At 42.2% G+C, this 22,349-nt stretch overlaps 1 protein-coding gene across 3 annotated transcripts in view; it reads right to left on the bottom strand.

Annotated features, from left to right (window-relative positions):
* Positions 1–22,349, bottom strand: part of GRIA3 (glutamate ionotropic receptor AMPA type subunit 3) — a 213,384-nt gene that overhangs the window by 158,754 nt on the left and 32,281 nt on the right. For all 3 annotated transcript variants that reach the window (XM_081847981.1, XM_081847980.1, XM_081847982.1), the window contains exon 3: positions 5,750–5,989. In XM_081847981.1, the coding sequence (XP_081704107.1) occupies positions 5,750–5,989 (240 nt within the window). The remainder of the gene's footprint in view (positions 1–5,749; positions 5,990–22,349) is intronic.

Here is a 22,349-nt window from a genome sequence, read left to right as displayed (position 1 = left end):
AAATGTTTCAGATGCTGTCAAATACAATTACAACTCTCAAGAAGATGGGATTTAGGGTCTCCTGCTCCAAAAGGTAATGCACTTGTCCTGCAACTCCAGCCTGCTCTGGTTTCCCCCAGAAACAATAAAAGTAGATGGAAAGTAAAAAAACAAAACAAAACACCAAGCCAAAACAACCCAAAACAAAAAACCCTTGGAAATTCTACTGACTTCCACATGGTCTTAGAACAAACATCCACCAAGCTGATGCTCTTCAGTTCCAGGACTTGAGCAGCCTTAGATCGCACCCTCTGTGTTCTCAAATCTCTCATGGGGAGCCAAGAGTTCTGGGTGGGCCAGTTTAGATTGCTCATCGGAAAGACCTGAGCTGATACCCCTCTCATACCATGCCCAGCGGATTCTACAGGCTTTGAGATTTCATGGAGACATTATCCTAGGCATCACTAGCAGAAGGACCTGGGTACCAGAACCAGAGATACATCTATGCTGCAATGCATATTTGAATGAGTGGAACACAGAACCCTTTATAGCAGTACAAACTATATCTTCATTTAACTTAGCACTATCTGTTCTTGACTTACCATACCATGCTGGAGTCTCTGGCAGAGACATTGCCCATTACCTGAACCTTGTAACTGGGGATACCCGTAGGGTTGCCACCCTGTCCCTAGAAAAATGGGATCACCATGCTTTTTAACAAAAGTGTCCCCTGTCCCATTTGGACTTAAAATGGGATGTCATTCCCCCCTATATTTGAGCTCGGCTGGCCCAAAATGGTGGTTGCATCGCTGTTGGTGCAGCTGATGAGGAGCCTGGTCCAGCACAAGAGAGAAGGGGTAAGGAGTGACCCCCTCCCCCTCCCTCGCTCCTCCTTCCTTCCCTCTCACTGGTTCTCCTCCTCAGCCAGCCGCTGCCCATTGGTCTAGCATGGTGTGGGTCTGCCACTGCTTGCCACCCCCTGACCTGACTTCTCCTCCCTCATCCCTCCTCCTCCTTCCCACTCGAGTATCTTCCAATGCCAGCAAAAGAGAGAGTTAGGAGCTGCAGCTCAAGTTGCCTATCAGAGCTGGCTATCTACCCTTGGACCCTGTCTGTCTACATGAGTCGAGGGGAAGAGTGGGACCAGGGTGGTGAGGAAGCCAGGAGGCAGGGATTGGGTGTCATGAGAATGTGCGTGCCCCTCCCAGTCCCCCCCCAACCTGTCATTTATTTTGCCTGACCTTTCCCTTTTTTGCCCGACCAAAAGTGGCAACCCTAGATACCAGTGGTCACAACTGGGACTTTCTGCATGCAGAAGATGTGCTCTGCCACTGAGCTATGGACCTTCTGCAAAAGTTACACTGTGCAAGGGCATTTTCAAGGTGGGACATGGTAGAGACAAAGAGGTTTGCATGGGTTGGGGGTCCATTGCGGCATCCTTTGGTCATTCATCAACCATGGAGCAAGAATGTACATAGCTCCCTCTGTTCTGCCACTGTCATACCCTAGTAGCAAAGTCAAGTTTAGGTGGAGCAATATTTCTGCCTTCCTTGACTGAGAGAGTACAGTTTTAGATGACAGCACACCCTCTGGTGTAGCCAGTCTACAGGTCTACAGCTACAGGTCAATTAAAATACACACCACTAGGAAAATTGGAAGTTGTCTTATATCGGATCTAGCCCAGTTTTGTGTACTGTGACAGCGATTCTTCTGAGTCTAAGGCAGAGGCTTTTCCCATCACCTACCACCTAAATCTTTTAACAGATGTTTTCCTGGAGATTGAACCTGGAACCACTTGCATAGAAAGCATGTGCATTACCTGTGAGCCATGACACCACCATCCACATGTGCATGAGGATGTGCTAATAGGCCTATATTACAAAGTGAATCAGGGCACGCTTCCCAAACAACTGCTAGCAACTGAGCTGTGCATATGGATGTGTGTGTGTGTGTATTGGGGCCTAAGCATCTCTATTACATTTTATGGATTTAAAGACCTCGGGCAGTAATTACAACACTTCTTTAATTTCTTAGTCTGGGAAAGATATCCTCACAGGGCATTAACAGCACAAAAAAAGATGAAACAGATGTTCTGACTGTGGTTGTATCTGCCCAAAACACAAACTGTCTTTGCTTTTTTTGGTGAAACTGTAAGGCAATTATATTTTTATAGATATTTACAAAATCAGACCAAGTTCTCTTCCCCAGCTAAAAGAAAAAGCGGAGAAGCTCCAAGCCAGTTTTCTCCCTATCTGAAATCTGTGGGTAGTCAAAGCTATTTGAATACCTAGCCTGCGGTTTCCAAGCAGCAACTAATTTTGGAGCTCGCCATACTGTCTTGGATTAGATAAGAGCAGTATTTTTGTGTGTGTGATGGTGCCCAGTGGTATACTGTACCCTTGCCTTTCTCTCAATCATTGTTATCAAGATATGAATACTAGCACCTCATTTTTAGCAAAAGGTTGGGGAAAAGCACTGCAGTGAACTTTACATTTGTATGAGTGTGTATCTCAGCAATTTGTTTTAGAGAACCTGGCTTTGAGATGCCTTTTAGTTCCTCAAGAGCTCTGCTAAATTTAACATAGGTAAAGGTAAAGGGACCCCTGACCATTAGGTTCAGTTGTGACCGACTCTGGGGTTGCGGTGCTCATCTCACTTTATTGGCTGAGGGAGCCGGCGTACAGCTTCTGGGTCATGTGGCCAGCATGGCTAAGCCGCTTCTGATGAACCAGAGCAGCACATGGAAACGCCGTTTACCTTCCCGCCGGAGCGGTATCTATTTATCTACTTGCATTCAAACCACCGACCTTCTGATCGGCAAGTCCTAGGCTCTGTGGTTTAACCCACAGCTCCACCCGCATCCCAAAATTAAATATAAACTGTACTAAAAGGTGCATACAAAGCAAGTGATAGGATTATTCCTCCCTGCTCCCCACCATATACCATGGATGGGAAATCTCAGGCCTCGGAGCAAAATGTGGTCTTGTGACTCTCCTCAGGCCGCACACTTCTCACCAGCCCTGCTTTGCATTCTCCTCAAATGTTTTTGCCTGGATGGAATATGTCATTAAATTCTGATATTGCCTCTTGTTTGCCTGGATGGTGGATATAGAGGGGCATGTGACTACAGGTAGAAACTAGCCTAGCCTACTCTGCAAAAGTTAAATTTACTGTTATTGCTCCAACAACTTTTGCCTCTGGCCACGCCTACCACCACTGACTTGTGGGTCATAAAACTGCTGTGCAGAATAGAATACAGCACCCCCCCCAAGATAAAAGAGTGATGCGCTGGTCATTTTAGCCCCCATGCAAAGGCTTTTTAAAATCAGCTTTGCACAGACTTTATCAGCCCACAAGAAACCCAGAAACCCCAAAGCTGAAAAGCTTCACTCTATTGAAACTCAACTTTTTGCTTCTTGATGGTGGTACCCAAATTGTCACTTTGGCCTTATATAAAGAGGCAGCAGAACTCTAAATCAGTATAGAGTTGGAATAGAGGGTAGCTTTTGTTTTTCTTTGGTCCATGCTTTTCAGTAAACCAAGCTCCTGGACTAACAAACAGATCAGAAAATCACTCAGGTTTTCTCCAAATTTTGTGAAACAATTTTTGCTTAATCAAATTGTGCCAAAGTATGTTAGAATTATTTATTTAATTATTATTATTTTTTTATGTATACCCAGTGCCTTTTATTCTGGGGGTATGCAGGGGTACACATACCCCTAAACATTTTATGAATCTAAGTTTGACCTCATTGAGGGGAAGTATTTCAATATGAGTAGGAAAATGAGAGTACCCCCTAAACATTTTTTAAGGGAAAAAAAAAGCACTGTGTATACCACTGAAAGCCCAAATAGACTTTTAAGCAGCTTACAGGTATAAAAACCAGTTTCACATACGTGGAGATATAAGCATCCGCACTTAAGACACACAATACAACAACCCCATTTTTAGATATAAAAATAAACTTGAGTATAAAATGAATATTTTAGGATAAGGTATGCTTAGAAATGTGTAATGCATATGGAAACATGTATTTAAATATGAAATTTTATATGGATTCAAACATGTATTTAAGTATGGATTTACACATGGAGACACATGCACACACGTGCGCGCACAGTACACACACACACACACACACAGTACACAACCTGTATGTATGTATGTGTGTGTGTATATATATGTGTTTGTGTGTGTGTGTGTGTGTGTGTGTGTATCCACATGCATACAAATACATTACATAAAGAAAACATGAGAAGAGCCCTGCTGGATCAGACCACAGCCTCATCTGGCCCAGCATCAGATTCTTACAGTGGCCAATCAGATGCCCATGGGAAGCCTGCCAGAAAAACCTGAGCATCACAGCACTCTCCCCACTGCTACCAACAGTGGAAGTGGAAAATAGACATTGTGACCAGGAACCATTGGTAACCTTGCACTCCATGAATTTATCCAATTCTCTTTTCAAGTCATCCACATTGGTGACCACCACTGACTCTTGTGTGATAGCAGTGTGAAGAAGTACTTTCTTCTGCCTCTCCTAAATCTTCCAACATTCAGCTTCACTGCTTGCCCAGAAGTTGTAGTGTTACGAGAAAGGAATAATTTCCTGTCTCTATCCACTTTTTTCATGATATGCATAATTCTATACACCTCCATCAAGTCCTTTCTCTAAACTAAAAAACCCTAACTGTAACCTTTCCTCATAGGGGAGCAATTCCATCTCCTTGAATAATGCAGAAATGGGATGGAATGGGCTTTTGAATGGGCACCTCTGGTCCAAAATGTACTGCTCTGCCCATCCTTTGTGTGCAGAAAGCAATTAGTTTGAGATAAGGAAGAGCATAGAGATATAAACTCCAGCTGCATTTCTAAGAAGGGGAAGCTAGCATCTCTCCCTCTTGACATCCCAGGTTCTTTGCACAGGTTTCTCTGTGATTATTTCTTTTTCTCTTTTGGTACTTGGGATTATTCGGTTAAATGAGCTGCCCCTTTGCTATGCAGCCTGAAGTGGTATAATCCAGACACAGTGTCACTACCTCATTTGCTATTTGTGAGAACCAGGCTCAGCATAACATTGTGATGGGCTGCAACCATGGCTCAATCACACTGCTTTTTAAAAATGCTATTATTATTGGACCTTGCTAATATTTGCTTAGTAAAAATAAATATTACTTCATTTACACTGCTTCTTGTACTTAGCATCTTAAGTACTAGCATCTAGGTTTCACCTCCCCACATCACAGAGCCACAGTGAGAACTAAGGAAGAGGACTAAGAATACTCAGCCCCAAAGGTGGCTTATTTTGACAGCTGAGAGTTAGCTTTAGAACCTTTGGCATGCTGATGCAACCTAGGTCAGATCTGGCTAGGGAGCTGCCTGTTGTCAACACATATCTAACTGTTATTTATTTATTCTTTGCATTCTTTATTGCATTTATACCCCCCTTTACTCTACAGGGAGCTCAGCATGATGCACATGGTGTTCTCCCCTGGCTCATTTAATCCCACACAAACCTGTGAGGTAGATTAGACTGAGAGCCAATGATTGTCCCAAGGTTGCCCAGTGAGCTTCATGGCCAGGTGGGAATTTAAACCCTGGATATGAATCCTAGTACAACACAATACCATGCTAGCTCTCAGATGATGATCCAGGAAAGAAACTGCGTAGCTATCATGATTAAGCAGTATACAAATTATGTTAGATAAAATACCTTGTGTGTAGGAGCAGAAAGAGGAAAGTGCAGGGAGTTCAAAGGGATTGTCTTACCTCTTTCTGTGTCATAGAGGTACACGAACTTCTCCCAGTTGTAGTAAGTCAGGAGGCTCAAGATGGCTCCCTTCAGAGCTGGGCGCATTTGAATGACAAATTGCACATCAGCATCAGTTGGGAAACTGGGAGTGATGAAAGATGTGTGCAGCGCCCCACAGAAAGACGTCAGCGTGTTCATCGACATCTGGTCGTAGAATCCAAAGATGGCATACACTCCCCTGGAAAACTGCGAACAGACTAAGAGACAAAAGAACAAAGCTGTTACAAATCAGGGATGGGCAAGGATGGATGATAGTGCATGAGAAACATGAAGAAGTTTCAGTGATGCTTATATAGCAAGTCACAATCATCTTCACTAACAAGGCAAGTTGCAAAGATGATTGCTGTTTGCTTTGCTTTCAGGCCAAGAAGAAAATCCAGATTTAGAATGGAGTGACTCATAAACTTGGTTCACTAGAATTCTTCTATTGCTAATTTTACATTTAAAAAAGCAAAACAACAACAACACCACCACAATTTTATGTTTCAAAACAGACAACTGGAACTTATGAGCCCTTAGCATTTGATATCTATGAAGACCTCATTCTATGCATCTGTTTTTGAAAATCTGTTTTGTGCCATCTGAAACACCCTTTACAGCTATAATCTTCATTGTACTTGGAAACCAACCATTTCCTAGTAATGATATATTTAACTGCCCAAGATTCATGGAGGAATAATTGCAAGGGATAAAGACTACAACCTTTGCAGTAAATATACGATGCTGCATTCCCAAGTACCAGATCCCAGAGCATTCATTATTTCCACAAATCATAATATTTAGAATCTCTGAAGTCTGCTAAAATAATTTTAGAAGGGAAAAAAGATTATCCACAATAGCTCATTGACATAGAATCAAAAGAATACCTTAGGAAAGAGAAACTAAAACACATCTTTTCTCATCCTCATGAAACACAGATGCAAGAATATAAAACTAGTAAGAAGAGGTTTTATTCTGGAGTGGTTACACACTGTGAATGAGTACAAAGCAAAAAGGGCATGTGGATATTAAGAAAAGGGCAGGTGCATTTGGATAAAGAGTCGATCACCACCAGACACATTGAAGAAATAAAGAACACACTTCAAATGAAGGACAAAATGTTAAGAGCAGTCTCAGTAGCTGAAATGAAGATATAAAAGCACATAGAATACTACATTTGCTTCTTCCCCAAGATTGAAGAGAACTGTTAGATATTTTGCTAAAAGCATATATGAAAGAAAGAGGATTTTTCAACATTGTAAACAAATAAACATATAGATAGAGTGGGGGAAAACGTTTGAGTGTTCATGTGTCAGAGGCGAGTAAGCACTATCATCTGCAACTATTGCAACCCATGGCTCTTTGTCACCCAATGGCAATAGCTCAATGGTAAGAATGCATGTTATGTGTGCCCAAGAGTCCAGGCTTGGTCCTGAGAATTTACAGTTGAAGCACTCAAAAATTATTTGTAGAAATGGTTGATGGTCTTATAATTCTACAATGAGGGGTGTTTCTGAATGTGCACAGCAGAGTAAAAGTCTTGCTGCTAACAATGGACCCAAGTAGGAAGAAGCTCTTGGGTAGCTCCATGGATCTGAGCAAAAGCAAGCTGAGCTTGAATCATGGAGGCACTGTGGGTGAGTGGTTCTTCTGCTTGAGTTGCCTACCCTGTTCTTGGCCCTGTTTCTCTTCTTAAGGTGCAGTCTTACACAATAGCCTTCCTGAATCTGGTGGCCTTCAAATGTTTGGAACTGCCAACTTCAACTAGCCAGACAACCTTACCTACCTGGGGATACGTCCCTTTTAACTCAACAGGAATTACCTCTAAGTAGATCTTTAGATCTGGCAACAATATTTGGGCCTCATCTACCACACATACATACCAAACTGTAAGGAAGAGGATTCTCTCAGATGGTTGTTTTATAATATACTGTATAAATAGAAGACTGTGATTGCTGCAGGGAACACATCTGGCTTACTTAGATGCTGATCAGAATGCATGCATGCAAATAAAAAGCAAATGGACTTTTAAGTTTAGAACATGAAGAACATGGGAAAAAGCCAGCAGGTACTAAAGACGGCATATTTACAAGGCTATTCTTAAGGCAGAATAACCATTGTGGTATTTGATCTCTCCCTTGCACTGTACACAAAATTCCCATCAATTCTACATATGCTTTAGTGCTGTTTGCATGAAGAAAAATGCGGAGCAACTCTCTGACTGCTGCCCTTCCCTACTACTTCCATGTAATTCAGGTAAAACCCTCCCTCCCCTCTCCCCTCTCCCCACTGCCCAACAGCATCAATGCATTTTTCATCTCCATTTGACATGTGGTCAGAACGGGAAGCTCATAAACAGGTTATTAAATAAGCAGTTTTGGTAAATCGTGATGGAGCAAACAGCAATAAAATATTCTTTAAATAAATTCTGGCCTCAACAGGCTCATCTCCTTAATAATTATTGCTCCTTAGAAATGCTTTCCATTTTTATTCACTTAACACTGTAATATTTATTTCAGAGGTTTATTTTTTTTAAGGACACTAATCATTTTTATTTTATTTTAGTCTTTCCAGTACAGGGAATTTCTCAGCAGAGTGGATTGTCCTTTTGACAGTGCAGTGAAGGACAGTACATTATTTAGAATGCACAGAAGATCTCTCTCCTCTGTGCTGCAGTTGCTTGTACTGGAACAGAGAGGAATATTTGCTAAGGATGACATGGGAAGAAGTAGGAATAGGTCCAGGTAGTCTGAGCCTAGGAACGTGTGAATCTGTCAATTTTGACTTCACTCAGCTTCTCAAGTTTTAAATTTAGGTTTTCATATTTTAGCATCAGTTTCTGAAATCCTTATGAAAATTTATCAGCATGTCAGTATGAATTTCTCCTAATATGTACATTTTTGCAACACTTTTGCCTAATATACTCTTTTTTTTGCAAAGCAGGTTTCCCTAATTCATTTTTGTACGCTATTTTTTTGCAAATATATGCATAAAAATGTATAGGCATTTTTGGGGTACAAATTGCCTGGCTGGAGAACTGCACTATAACAATGTGCTTTGTGGGTTTGTCTCTCTTTCTGAATCTGGTGGAATTCTAAAAACATCCCAGCACAAACTGAAGACATCACATTTACAAGGCTATTTTTAGGGTAGGATAACCATGGCAGCATTTGATCCCACTGTTTAACCCTAGTGTACCTACAGATCCCATTGATTTTGCATGCTTTAGTTCCACTTGCATGAAGCAAAACACAGAGTGACTCTCTAATGATCTGCATGCTGGTTATCTAACATGGATATTTTTCTGCCCCCTGTTTCTATGCTGTGGTTAGCCATTTGCAGAAATGGACTTGCAAAGTAGATGGAACTGAATTCTACACCGCAATGCAGAACCCTCAAGGAGCACTAAACCTATCATTATCTGCTCCTTTTAACCTCAGAAACCAGGGATTGAACCTAGCACCTTCTGAATGCAAAGCAGTGATCTTTGGATCTAAAGGGGTAGTGGCTATGTGGCAGCAGGGCAAAGAGGTCATGAAGGTGTGGCCAAAGCGGTTGTTAACATGCTAATAATAAATAATTATAACAAGTATGACAGTGCATTTACTCAACCACCACCACCAATACATTTATTGTGCTATTAAAATAAAGCAACAAAAGACAGCAGCTCCCTGTCCTGAGGGACTTACAGTCTACACCTCAACATGGAAGACACAGCAAGACTCAACTCCTGTATACATTTATGCAGGAATGAATCTCACTGACCTATTGTAAGTGATCAGCAATTATGACTGCATCATGCCCCATGGGAAGCTATGTGTTCTACCAGTGTGCAAGAGCCTGAAGAGCTTAGGTATGTGATGACCAGAGATAGAACATTATCTGTGGAATACCAGAGAGAGAGAGAGACAGACAGAGAGAGAGAGAGAGAGATTCATTTGCTGCTACCATTTGCTCTTTGGACATCAGATGGAAACAGTGGTGGATGTAGTGGTGGACGCAGAGCCACTGACAGGCTGAGCTGACTAATTTTTCATCTCCATCCTCCTCCCTTATGAGTTCTGTAGCGATGACACTGAGACTAAGGAGGTGGAAAGCTGACAGTCCTTGAACTTGTTAGAAAGAAAGCAGGGAGATGGTTGAGAACAAGTTGAGTATGGTTGGTCAGTGCCCCATTCACCCTAATGGACTAGCCTCTGTTGGGTGCAGGAGTATGCTGCTGCTGCTGCTGCTGCTGCAGTTCTGTTTTTGTTCTTGTTTTCTTCTCTAGGTGGGGGGCATTTTACGAGCATCCTTCTTATTCAAAACTGAAAGGTTAAGAAAAGGGTGGCAGAGCAATGGAGCATCAAATGTGGATTCAGGGAAGACTTTTTTCAGTATGTTGGCAATGCCGCCATTCCTAGAAATGGCATTATGTAAGACAGAAGGAGGCAAAATGACATGGGTGGGAAACCTACAGCTCACCAGATGTTGCTGGACTCCAACTCCCAGCCCTAGCCAGCATGGCCAATGGTCAAGGATGATGGGAGCTGAAGTCCAACAAGGCATCAGGTTCCCCTTCCCTGTAATACTAATAGCTGCATAATTGAGAAGACTCCACACATTACTGTCCCATGTGTACTATATGATTGTCTGGGTTCTTTGGAGGGGGAGATGCTTTTGAAATCTTCATTCTATGCTGCCTTGGGAGGTGGGCATTGTGACAGAATAGCAAGAGCTATTTTCAATAAAGCGCAGGACAAAAAGAGACGTGTTTACATTTGTGACCCAGTATTTCTTTGCTGCTTCATTTCTGAGCTCAGTTCACAAAGCCAAAATTTGTGTAGACGTTGAGCCATGATGCAGCCTTTATTTGAGCAGATTGCCTAGGAAGCTAAACATTATGCAGAAGGGTTGTTTTTTTTATATGTTTTTTTTTTGGGGGGGGGGAGAGAAACTCAAGCATGAAATTGGCACTTTAGTCTGCAACCTGCCAGATTTGAACAAAAGCCCTCCAAACTCACTCCCTCTGCTAGATCCTCTCTGGTTTAAATAACACAGGGATACCTCACTCATTTTAAAAGCAGGATCTTCATTTTGCTCACTTAAGTCAGGGGTTCCCAAAGTGTGGGTCTATAGACCACCAGTGAGCTTCAGGTGGTCTGTGGAGGTAGTGGAGGGTGAGAAGAGGCTCTGCCTTCTCATCCTCAGAGGACAAAAGTCCCAAGCTGCTAAAAGAGGCTGTCAAGGCACTTGAAAGGAGTGGAGATACAATACACGGGAATGGAGGAAGCAGTAAGAAAGAGGGGGGGGGAGAGCTAAAAAAGACCACTGCAATTCTGAAACAACAGGGAGCAAAATCATTAAGTGCTTTGTGAACACCCTCAGCAATTTTCAAGCATTTCACAGGGAATTTTTTGATGGGATCCACTGACTTAGGATATTCCAGGTACTTGGGGCACTCCACCCCCCTTAAAATCAGGGAAATACTTTAACTAGAATTAATGATATAATTAACTGTAGTATTAATAGATGTTTGGGCATCATCAAAATGGAAAGGTTGCAGCATTTTAAAATAACCTCAGAACAGGCAGTGTTGGAGTTTCTATATAAACGCTACAGCCATTTAATAACATTCCTTAAGGTCTGATAGCTTGCCCATTGTTTTAGCTTGAATGCAGCCTGGTAATTGATGGTCAAGGGACATTGCTCAGGGGTAGAGTGCATGTTTTGCATGTAGACGCTCTCTGTTCAGTCTTTGGCATCTCCAGCTAAAACATTTTTTTTAAAAGACTCATAGCACCTTGGACAGCTCCTTCTGCTTGAGCAGAAAGTACTGCAGGTCTTAATTTAGGCTAGGGCTGAGAAGCTTCAGCCCATTGTCAGATCTTAATCCCGAAACACATAGAGAACAGACAAGACAAGGCTTCAACAGCTTCAAAGGGCTGTGGCTCAGTGCTAGAACACTAGTCTGGCTTGCAGGTCCTGGGTTCAAACCCAAGCATCTCCTAGTAGGGCTGGAGACATCCCCCAAGACCCTGGAGAGCTGCTGCTAAAAAGTGCAGACCATATTGACCTAGATCAGGGGTCAGCAACCTTTTTCAGCCGTGGGCTGGTCCACCGTCTCTCAGACCATGTGGTGGGCCAGACTATATTTTGGGGAAAAAATAAAAATGAATGAATTCATACGCCCCACAAATAACCCAGAGATGCATTTTAAATAAAAGGACACATTCTACTCTTGTAAAAACACGCCGATTCCTGGACCGTTTGCGGGCCAGATTGAGAAGGCAATTGGGCCGCATCCAGTCCACGGGCCTTAAGTTGCCTACCGCTGACCTAGATGGACCCAAGTAAGTATAAAGTCACAGATATGAGGGATTGGAAGAGAGTGGTGGTTTTTTTTTCTGATAAAGTTTCCAGGCAGATCATTTCGGCATCTCTCCTTCTGGAAATTAAAAGCTGCATGTTTAGTCATATTTGTGGTATGATAAGGTCAAAGCACATAAAGTGTTTAAAAATCATATTATCAGAAAAGCACTGTTTAACGTCTGGATAAGATATAAGGACTTGCTCAAAAATAAAACCCCAAGGTGGTTGTCACCAATGGAAGCAAAGGCTCAGAAAAAGCTCTATATGGAGGCCAAATGGCCGAAATATTGGGAAATTCTGGAACAAGAGGGAGATAGATTAAAAATACAGAGTTTTGAAAAACTAAAAAATAGAGTGCGGGATTGGCTCCATTATTATCAAATAATGGAGGCATACAATCTGGACAAAATTTTTTTTCTAATAAAGTTTCCAGGCAGATCATTTCGGCATCTCTCCTTCCTGGAAATTAAAAGCTGCATAAATGAACCAACAACAGCATGGCTAGACATTCATGAAATAGAGGTTGGAAACAAAAAAGGTATTCATTAAAACAATAAATTATCCCACACTTCAGACAGGAAACGTTCCCAGAGCAGATCCCAAATCACTAAAGAGAGAGGGTGAGAGGGCGTTTGTGTGAGAGCACTTACAATTTCAAAAATACGTGACACAAAAGGGAGATGCTTTGGGTGGGAGGTAAGGGAGGAAATAAGCAAACTCAGGTTCAAGTTGTTAATTTCAAGCTGTTCTTATGACCAGCTGGGATAGAAAAGGACTCTTTGGTCACTCTTTGCTAATTGGTTGCTAATTGGTTGGTCATTCTGAAAGTGAGAAGCTGTATTTTCTTGAACTCATACATGACAATAAGCGATTCCCTGCCAGTTCAAGACAGGTCACAGGCAGAACTCCTCAATATATTTTAATTGTCTGTAGAGTCATGCCTGGATTTTTAATACTCTGGCCCACACCTTTGAACATCACACATGCATTGATGCAGAGCATTTCCTTGCATGTTTAGTCAGAGATAAGTATCACTGTGCTCAATCAAGTTTCACAAATAAGAACAGTGAGGCTTACTCCCATATATGTGGGAATGGGACCACTGCCTTAGATCATTCATAGCAATTGAAAAACGAGCATGAAAGCAGCAATCTTCTATAGGACACTGCCAGGTGAGTGTTTATTGGGGAAGCTTTTTTGATGATAGTTGTTGTTGTTGTTGTTTTGATTCATTGGAATCAGGATGCCTGCCCATATCCCTTTCTCTGTTTAGTCTGGATTTATCTTTCCTCTGGAGAATGTAAGTACACAAACAAACAAACCTCTGTGGTCAACAATGTACCTGCAATATCTCAATGACTTATTTGCAATTACCTGTTCAAGGAGGCTATTAGCTGCAATAGCCATGTTTTACCTCCAGTTGTGAGAATCACAAGTGGGGAGAGTGCTCTTGCACTCACATCCTACTTGCTTCTCATAAGCATAAGGTTAGCCAAGGTGAGAACAAGAGATTTTTTATTGTGTTCTTAAACTAAACCTGATATGGAAGCACCAAAGCGAGTCCACTGAACAGAAAGGGGCTTACTTCTGAGTAGGCATGCACAGCATTGTCAAGTTTATAGCCCAGACCAAGGTGAGCTACCTACCATATGTCTGATTATTTCCCCATATTAACCTGTAAATGGAAAATGGACATGCTGAGGGGGGTAGGGTGGGAGAGAGAATCCTTTCCTTAACATGCTAAGTTTTCTATCTGCAGAGTGTTATTTTCAATATGTGAAAACATGCAGAATATCACCTTTGCTCTAGCTTACTGTCAGGTTTAATATAAAAATAAGGGAAGCATCATTTTTGCCTTGAGCTCACAAACCTATTCTTTTTGGTTTTTTCAAAAAACAAAACAAAACCAACAGCCCACATTACTTATTCTATTCTTTAAAAAAACAACCATGCAGAGTTCAGCATTTTAGCAGGACATTCCTTGTCAAAGGAATATTTAACAAATTGTCTTCACTGGACATGAGGGCAATTTGTGTCTAGCAGCGGCTAGTGCCCACTGGGTGAAAGGCAAAGACGCCACCAGTAGGTGGTGCCAGAAGCCATGACAGGTAGGGGGCAACTCATTCTACATTTGTCTCCATCCTTCTCCATGGTGAGTTTTACAAGGCTGACACTGAGACTGAGAAAGAGGAAGCTGATGGGCAATGTGACCCTCTTGACTGTCTGTAAGTAAAAAAGCAGAGCAGGTGAGGTTGTGTTAGAACAAAGGAAGCTGTCTTATCCTGAATCAGACCATTGCTCCATCTAGCTCAGTGTTGTCTACAGTGATTGGCAGTGTCTCTCCAGTATTTCAGAGGAGGGGCATTCCCAGCCCTACCTGGAGATGATGGGGCTTGAACCTGGACCTTGAGCTACAACCTAATAAACTGGCCTCCACTGCCCGTGGGAGTTTTGCCAAAATCTAAAATGGAGGTTTAAGGATCAGGGTGGATTAAAAAGCAACAGAAGTTACAAGAACCCACCATGCTATTAATAGTGGTTTTCTGTGGGATGTTGCAACACGAACTAAAGATTTTATCTCAGGAATATATGCTTAAATGCTAACCACTGAGAGTTATCCTTATTCTTTTGCTGGGTATTGTGGTAATTAGAAGGGCTAGCAATTAGGAACTCAGCCAAATTTCAGGTAAGCAGGCAAGCTGATTAGGGTTTTAATAGCTCCGTTGCAGCTAGGCCAGATTGTGGCAAAATGCTGGAGCTACACCTAATTTTCCATTCCGTTCAAGTAAAACTTCCTTGCTGTCAAGCCAGCAAGCAGGTTTCATTAATTCCCAAGGTCTTAAAAAGGAGGACAACCAGGCAATTGGTGTGTTTTTTAAAATTTTGTTTTGTTTTTTAAGGAGAGAGAACAGTATGCAGATTAATGTCTTCCCCAACACACAAAGCTAGCTCAATATGTTGAAGATGAGTGTCAGCCAAAACTGGAGCCTGGCAGCAGCAGATTTCAGGGTCTGGTCACCACTGGGTGGATATTGTGGTGGGTTTGGGGGAAGGGCCATAGCCCAATGGCAGAGCATCTGCTTTGCATGCAGAGGGTCCAAGGTTCAATCCCCAACACCTTCAAGTAGAGCTGGGAAACATTTAACTGTTTTAAATGTATATTTAAGAAAAGGCCTCAGGGACAGTTGTACAAAGCACCTTTCTTTTTCTGGGTGTGTGTGTGGGTATGAGTATGTAAAAGGGAAGTCACAGAAATTATCTGAGAAAAAAGTGTTCTGAGAGTTTTATACTATTCATTCGTTTGTTTGTTTTTCTCAAATGAAAAAAAGGGGGGGGAGCTGAAATTCTCCTAGTTTTGTTCCACTAGGCCAGACAAAATTTCTGACAGGTTAAATGCTGCCTATTGCTTGTTTCCCTCCCTCTTGGATGTATTATTATTTTTGTTGTTTTGCCCCAACTGCATTGTACACCATATGCTGGATCAATACTTTAAATAATAAGCAAACAGTTAAACAAGAATTTTATAGCATAAGGGAAGGGAAAAAATGAGAAAGAAAATAAAATCAATTGGCAGTGTAAGGCACCTGCTAGACTAATATACAACTGTAGGCTTATATCCATTAAAAGAATACTTAGAAGAATGCTGTGTGTCGTATTCATGGATCAATTCTATTGCAAGGGGCCATTTCCAGAGGGAGCTATCATTTAACTTCACAGCTCCAAAGCAGCTGTTGGTCTCTAGTTTATGAAATGCAACCTTGCTTAATGGCTTCTTTGCTGATGAACAGAAATTAAGACCTCTTTATCAAATAAAAAAAGTGTGTTATTTCATCATGAAGTCATTGAACAAGGAGAAGGACCAGTAATCTAGGAGTTGTTGTCAAAGCTAGTCCTACCCAGAGTAGACCCACTGAAATCAATTGGCATGGTTAACTTAGGGCAATTAATTTCTGTTGGTCAGCTGACCAGCTCTTACAATCCCTGGTTAGTTTTCCAACAGATACTTCCAGCAATAATAATTTTGTAATATTGTTCTTCCACACTAAGCATCTATGAGAGCAGGGCAGGAGGAGAGAACCTGTGGCTTTTCTGATGCTGTTGGGTCCCCAAAGAATCCTGGGATGTTATGGATGCTGAGAATTACAGTTCTGTGAAGGGCTAAACTACAGTCCTCAGGATTCTTTGAGGGAAAACAATAACTGTGGTATAAATGTGCATTAAATGTATGGTGTTTGATGTAACCTTGGACTCTCAGCTCCCATCGCCCACAGCCGGCATGACTAACAATCAGGGGTGAAGGGACCTGTAGTCCAGCAACATCAAGAGGGCAACGGGTTCCCCAGCGCTGCACTAGAATCAGAAGAAATCTGTCAAATCTGCAGGCTCTAACAATGTATATCAAAAATAACCCCCTCACACATTTAGTCCAGAAAAGACCAGAAAGCAAAAAAAAAAAAAAAAGGGGGGGGGAGGGAAAAAAGACACAAGAAGCAATATTTGTGATTGCATGTCTATCCTTAGTGGAGGACAAAGGTTCAGTCTTTTGTGGGAATTGACCCATGAGTCTTTCCAAAGGTGCAGGGGGGATGATCCAGATGCTGCATCAATTTTAGCCCTCAAAAGGGCCCTTCTTCTTCTTCTTCAACATAATAACACAGGACAATTCATCATCTTAAAAAAGCCAAAAACCAAAAACCAAACACATTCACAGGAAAAGAAAAAGATTTCTCAATGTAAATTATGCATAATCAGTATTTATCGAGCTCAGTTAATTGACACATAACAAAAGAGATGTCTGGTGCACTGCTGAGTAATGCGCACACCAGAAACAGGGAGGGAAACTGAACAATGAGTATTTGATTGCACAGAGAAGGAGTCATTGCTACTTTCAAAATGCATTTTGCATTTTCAGAAGAGGCAGAGGTCAAAATCTGATGGCTTGGGCGCACATGCGCAGAACAGAATTCATATTCAGACAAGATGTTCAGTGGTTGGCCTTAGGAAAGTCTCTCTCTCTCTCTCTCTCTCTCTCTCTCTGCGCCTCACTGAACCCAAATTGCTACTATGATCAGAGAGGTATGCAAGCAACTATAATGTAGTTAGTAGATAGTTGGTCTCGGACTACAGTTCATATCTCTGTTCATTCAGTCATTCTCTATCACCCTATGGTACTTCACAGGGCATTGGGAAAAATCTAAGTACACCAACTTGAGTTACAGGGTGGAAGGATAGAGCTAGCATGGTGTGGCAACACCCTTGGGGAACTTCTGGAAAGATCAACTGGAAAGAGTTTTCTGGGCCTTTTGCTTCCAAGTGGGCTTCAGGATCTAGGGCACAGGAGGGGAACACGTGGTGCAAGGATTAGGATTGATTTAAATTCAGCACCAATTGCAAAACCCACTTGTATCACCTCCTCTTGGGAGTTCCTGATCAGAGCTCCCAGAAAGGGTGGAGCCAAGGCTTGCAATCAGAGCTGAATTTGCTGAAAGCAAGACCTCCTTTCAATAGGAATATTGTCAGCTGTAGCCTGAATTCAGTCCAGGGCAGCAAAGGAGGAATCAGGAGTGCGTTGAGTATACTCCCAATTCTTCTTTTGAATTCTGACACCTGACATCATAGGATGTCTTGTGATTGATAGGTGAAAGGCTCTGCCCTGCATAGAGTCAGTTCTGTATCTGTTCCCCACCCCTGCCAAAAAAACACACAACATTTTTATGCTGTTCAAAGTATGCCAATATTTTCCTCTTTGTTTTTGGGTGGCTCCACTTTGCATGTAATTTTACTGGCACTTCACAATGGACTTTGCTACTAAAGGGGGTGACCTTGCATTTGGGATAGGTGGATGACTTACTTTTCAGAGCAGAAGTGTTGATAAGTACATGAAAAATAATACTGCAATAAAACCAGTCTTCCTTTTAATGCAAAAAGGTATTCCATGCAGATGGCCCAAATGACAAATTCTAGCTTACCTTTACCTCTTTGAACTTGAAAATTATATAGAGGTTATTTTGCCCCAAAAGAATTACAGGCTGGTTGGACAGTTTTATTATTGATGCATCCTTGGCATCCTTCAAGTACCCATGCTTGGCAAAGTAGGATAATACAGTTTCACAGGCAGATTCAACAGATTAAGTAAAGTGACTCTTAAAAAATGAGGAGTGACAAGAGACCTCATTTTCCAAGAAGTAGCAGTTCAAAGAACAGAAAGAGAGTGGGTTTTGTTACAGCTATTGTCAACTTTTTAATCTCCATGAACAAATCCATGCTTCCACAGTCAGTGTTGTTATCAATCAGTACAAACCTTACCTTGGACAACAATGGCATTGGAAACAACGAACACAACTGAGCTTCATTTTTAAAAAGCGATTGTGAAAGAGACTGAATTGAATTCATTCTGATTGTAAGGAATGATAGATTCAGTTATATTCTAGCCTCCTTAGGTCCCATCAACAGCAAGGAAGAGACACTGGAAATTGCAAAACTTATATTTGGACATTGTTGGACTGGTATTGCACAGTAAGTATTGGCCGGTAGGATCAGACCCGGGAAAACTGGAGCAGATAGATAGAACTTGAGCACGATTTAAAACTACAGCTCCCACAACATAAGAGCCCTCCCAAAATTATGTTTGCTGAGACAACAAGTGGGGTAGGCAGTATTGGGGGTGGGGATGGGGGTGGAGAATAGATGAAGGACTGAATACTTCACATACATAGACACGACTTCTGCAAATATCCCCAAGCCATTTCCTTCCACACTTGCTCCACAATAAGTAGCCAGCCTCAGTTGGGGGAGGTGAGTTAAACACAGCCTGAATAACTTCTATACAGTACTGATGAGGGACAAGTGAAATATAATCTCTAATTATATACTGGTTGTTCCAGAAGTAGCCTTTCCCCAGGACTGGACTAGAATTTCCAGGACTGGAATTCAGAGGAGGAGGGCAAGATAAATATTTATAATATTCATTTTATTTTATTTTTTAAAAATTGTGCTGCCTACATCATTGAACAAAAGGCTCCAGAACAAGACTGGCACTCTGGCATAGGTCTGCTAGGGCCATGCATGCTGCATGGCATCCACAGCCCCCGACACCCAGAATTGCAAGGCAAAGTAGGCACTCCTTGTGGCACCCTAGATGTTGCTGGATTTCAGCTCCCAGCATTTCCAGTAGTGGGAGGAGTAAAGAAAATCTGCACGGTCACAGGTTTCCCACTGTTTCCTTTGAATAGGGGGCGAAAGGATGTCCCTGATTATTAACAGCAAGGAAAGCAATCAGGAAGAATGCAATCAGAAGGCAATCAGTTCTCTCAAGAATGTAATCAAGCCAATATTGCAAAAAGTCTTTGTAGCTCTATAATGCAGTTCATCCAGTGTGCGCGCACACACACACATGCATACACAGCCACCAAGCTATGACATTAGCCCAGGCCTTGTTTTGCTTAGATGTGGCAAGATCATTTTGCCCTTCTAAACTTTCTGTTTAGTTAGCAACATGTTTAAGGTGGCATAACTGAAGTGAAGAGAATCACAATTTGTACAGAGCACAGATCACAAATAGAAGTTTGGTGCAGTTAGCATGCTGCTGCTAATACTACCTTCTAAACCAGGGTAATATTATATTTTTCAGACCAAGGGACACATTTCCATCTGGGCAACCCTCCAGGGGCCACATGCCAGTGGTGGGTGGGGCCAGAGTCAAATGTGGGCAGAACAAATGTTATTGTTACTCCTGTACAGTATGCTAGTTTCCTCCCCACCTCCTTATTCTCCATCTAGGCAGTCAAGAGACATTATTACAGGATACATTCCAGCAAAGCAAAAAACACTCAGAGGAGGTGAGAAGCAAGGCTGGGGAGGCCTGAGGCCTGGAAAGGGCTGAGGAGGTTCCCACTACTATGCTAAATATTTATACAGGGCACTTTGAGTGGTGGCACCCCAGCCCTCGAATCTCCACCTTTCTGAGATATGGGTTGCACCAATTACTATGAGCTTTCTGTGCCAGCTGAAGTTATTTGTCCAGCTTTTTTTCTAGCTATTAGTGCCTGGACCTGATTTGATTGCTTGATGGAAGATGATGGCAAAGGTGTATATTTTAGCTTTCCTTGCCAGATGCCCGAAGCTGTTGTTTCACTTTAAATGTACCCTGCCCTGGGATTGTCTCCTTGACAATGAAGGGCACATTAACATTATTTAAAATGTTTGAAAGTTCATTGGAGTTTGCTGTTTTTCCAGCCTTAAATCCCATTCTCAACATTTCCACACCAGTATGTCCACATGACAATTCATCCGCATTTCAACACAAATTTCTTCTAATGTACCCATTTTGTACATAATTTTGCTCGATACACACATTTCTGCAAAGTAGTGTATTCTAATATAATGGACTTTTGCATGCTTTTCTCACTAACATATGCATTTTTATCCACATTTTACTGTAGTGTGCTGATTCCTATACACATTACTTGCCTGAAGAATAGCATTGCAAAATTGAGAGGACAGCAAATTTCAGAGGGTGGCTGCCTGTTGGCTTGTGTACTGTTTCAGAAAGTGCAGGTCAGACAGATTTGCCTTAAAATGTGCCATGACTTGAATTTCTCCCACATATTAGATTTCTGTTATCTTAAATAATATATTGTGGGTGTGGTAGTATAGCATGGAGGATACTTCCACCCATAAGACATGATAAGATTAGCAAAATTTGCGCAAAACTCAAAGAGAAAGAGACCAAAGAGAAAAATGCTTTTGCAGGGGAATTTTTATGGGTCCATGGCAAACATCTGCTCTTCCTCCCTTGCATTCCTAGTGACATCTGTCTCTTTACTTAGAAATGCTAAAAGGTACTGAATGTGCTCACATGCACAGCAGCGTATTATTTATTTAGGCCAAATTCTGTCTCTCGCCCACCTTCACGACATCTGCCTCATCCTAGATTTTTTTCCCCCACTAGCACTTTGCACGTGTCTGGAAATGTGATTTTTTAAAAATTTATTTTTAGGAAAAACAAATTAGGTCACTGCCTCTGCCCCATGAACTTTCACTTTTTCAACTCTACTGCTGTCAGCAGCCCCAAAGTTGTGCTTCATCCCTGGGGTGGGTGCATTCTTTCAATGACTCTCTCCTTAAAATGCTTTAGATGGCAATGCGTATTACTTCACTTGTTTCAAATTGCCGGAAGCCAACATGGCTGTATTTGACAGCCCTCCTACCCATTCTGGAGGGCGGAACCTTGGATCTCTGTCCCAAAGTGTTGGTCTGATGGCACCACTGCACCTTCAACATGTTACAGACTAAAATAATGAGATGTTCTAGGCCAATATTTGAGGTTCTAGGCCAACCAGAGATACCTGAGCACCCCCTTTGCTCAGATTATTCTGCTTTACTGAAGGTTCTGCTCACATCTTTTATATGTGGTGCTCATCTTCTATTGGGTCTAAACTCCAAGCTATTTCAAAAGCCTATTGGGCCAGTAATGCAGTGTGTGTGTGTGTGTGTGCGAGTGCGCGTGCACACACACAGAATGAAACACTAACATCATGATGTCCTACACGGGTATGGACATTGAAGGTAGATTTGCACCTGACAAAGTGATATGCAAAGGTTGTATATAACTGACCCACTGAGATTAAAGAATCAGAGTTAGCCATGCCCCAGTGGCAGAGGAACCCTCTCCAGCACCTGGGGCGGGGCATCCCATAAGGACCCCGCATGTGTGGCATCCTGTATGAAGTGCGCACGTGCTGCAGCCCGTATGGTTGTCATGTGAGAGGCAGCACATATGGACGCCATGTGAGTGGCACCCATACGGACTGCACGCACCCTCGGTTGCTCTACAGCTGGGGGGAGGCATGTGCCATCTTGTCACCCCTTGAGTGGCACCCGGGGCGGACCACCCCCTCCGCCTCCCGCTTGGTACACCCCTGCCATGCCCTACTCTGAGTAGGACTAGCATCAACTACAAACCATATAAAACTATTGAGAGTTCACTAGGAATAGATTCACCAATAGAAATATTCACAATCACTGCTACACCTGTCTCCTAAAGGGTGCCTATGAAACTCATATTTCTACCATGGTGGAATTCCTGAGTAGCAATTTTAGCTAGCTTCAGACCAGCTTTATGTTGCTTCTAGAGGAATAGAAGACTTTTAAAAAGAATCTGCAATTGGCCTTTGGACCAATCTGCAAAAATAACCTTTGGACCAGGCACAGCACATGATCCCATTG

Source organism: Podarcis erhardii (genome assembly GCF_964252035.2).
Source record: "Podarcis erhardii genome assembly, chromosome: Z".
NCBI lineage: Eukaryota > Metazoa > Chordata > Lepidosauria > Squamata > Lacertidae > Podarcis > Podarcis erhardii.
This window is presented reverse-complemented; position numbering and strand designations above follow the sequence as displayed.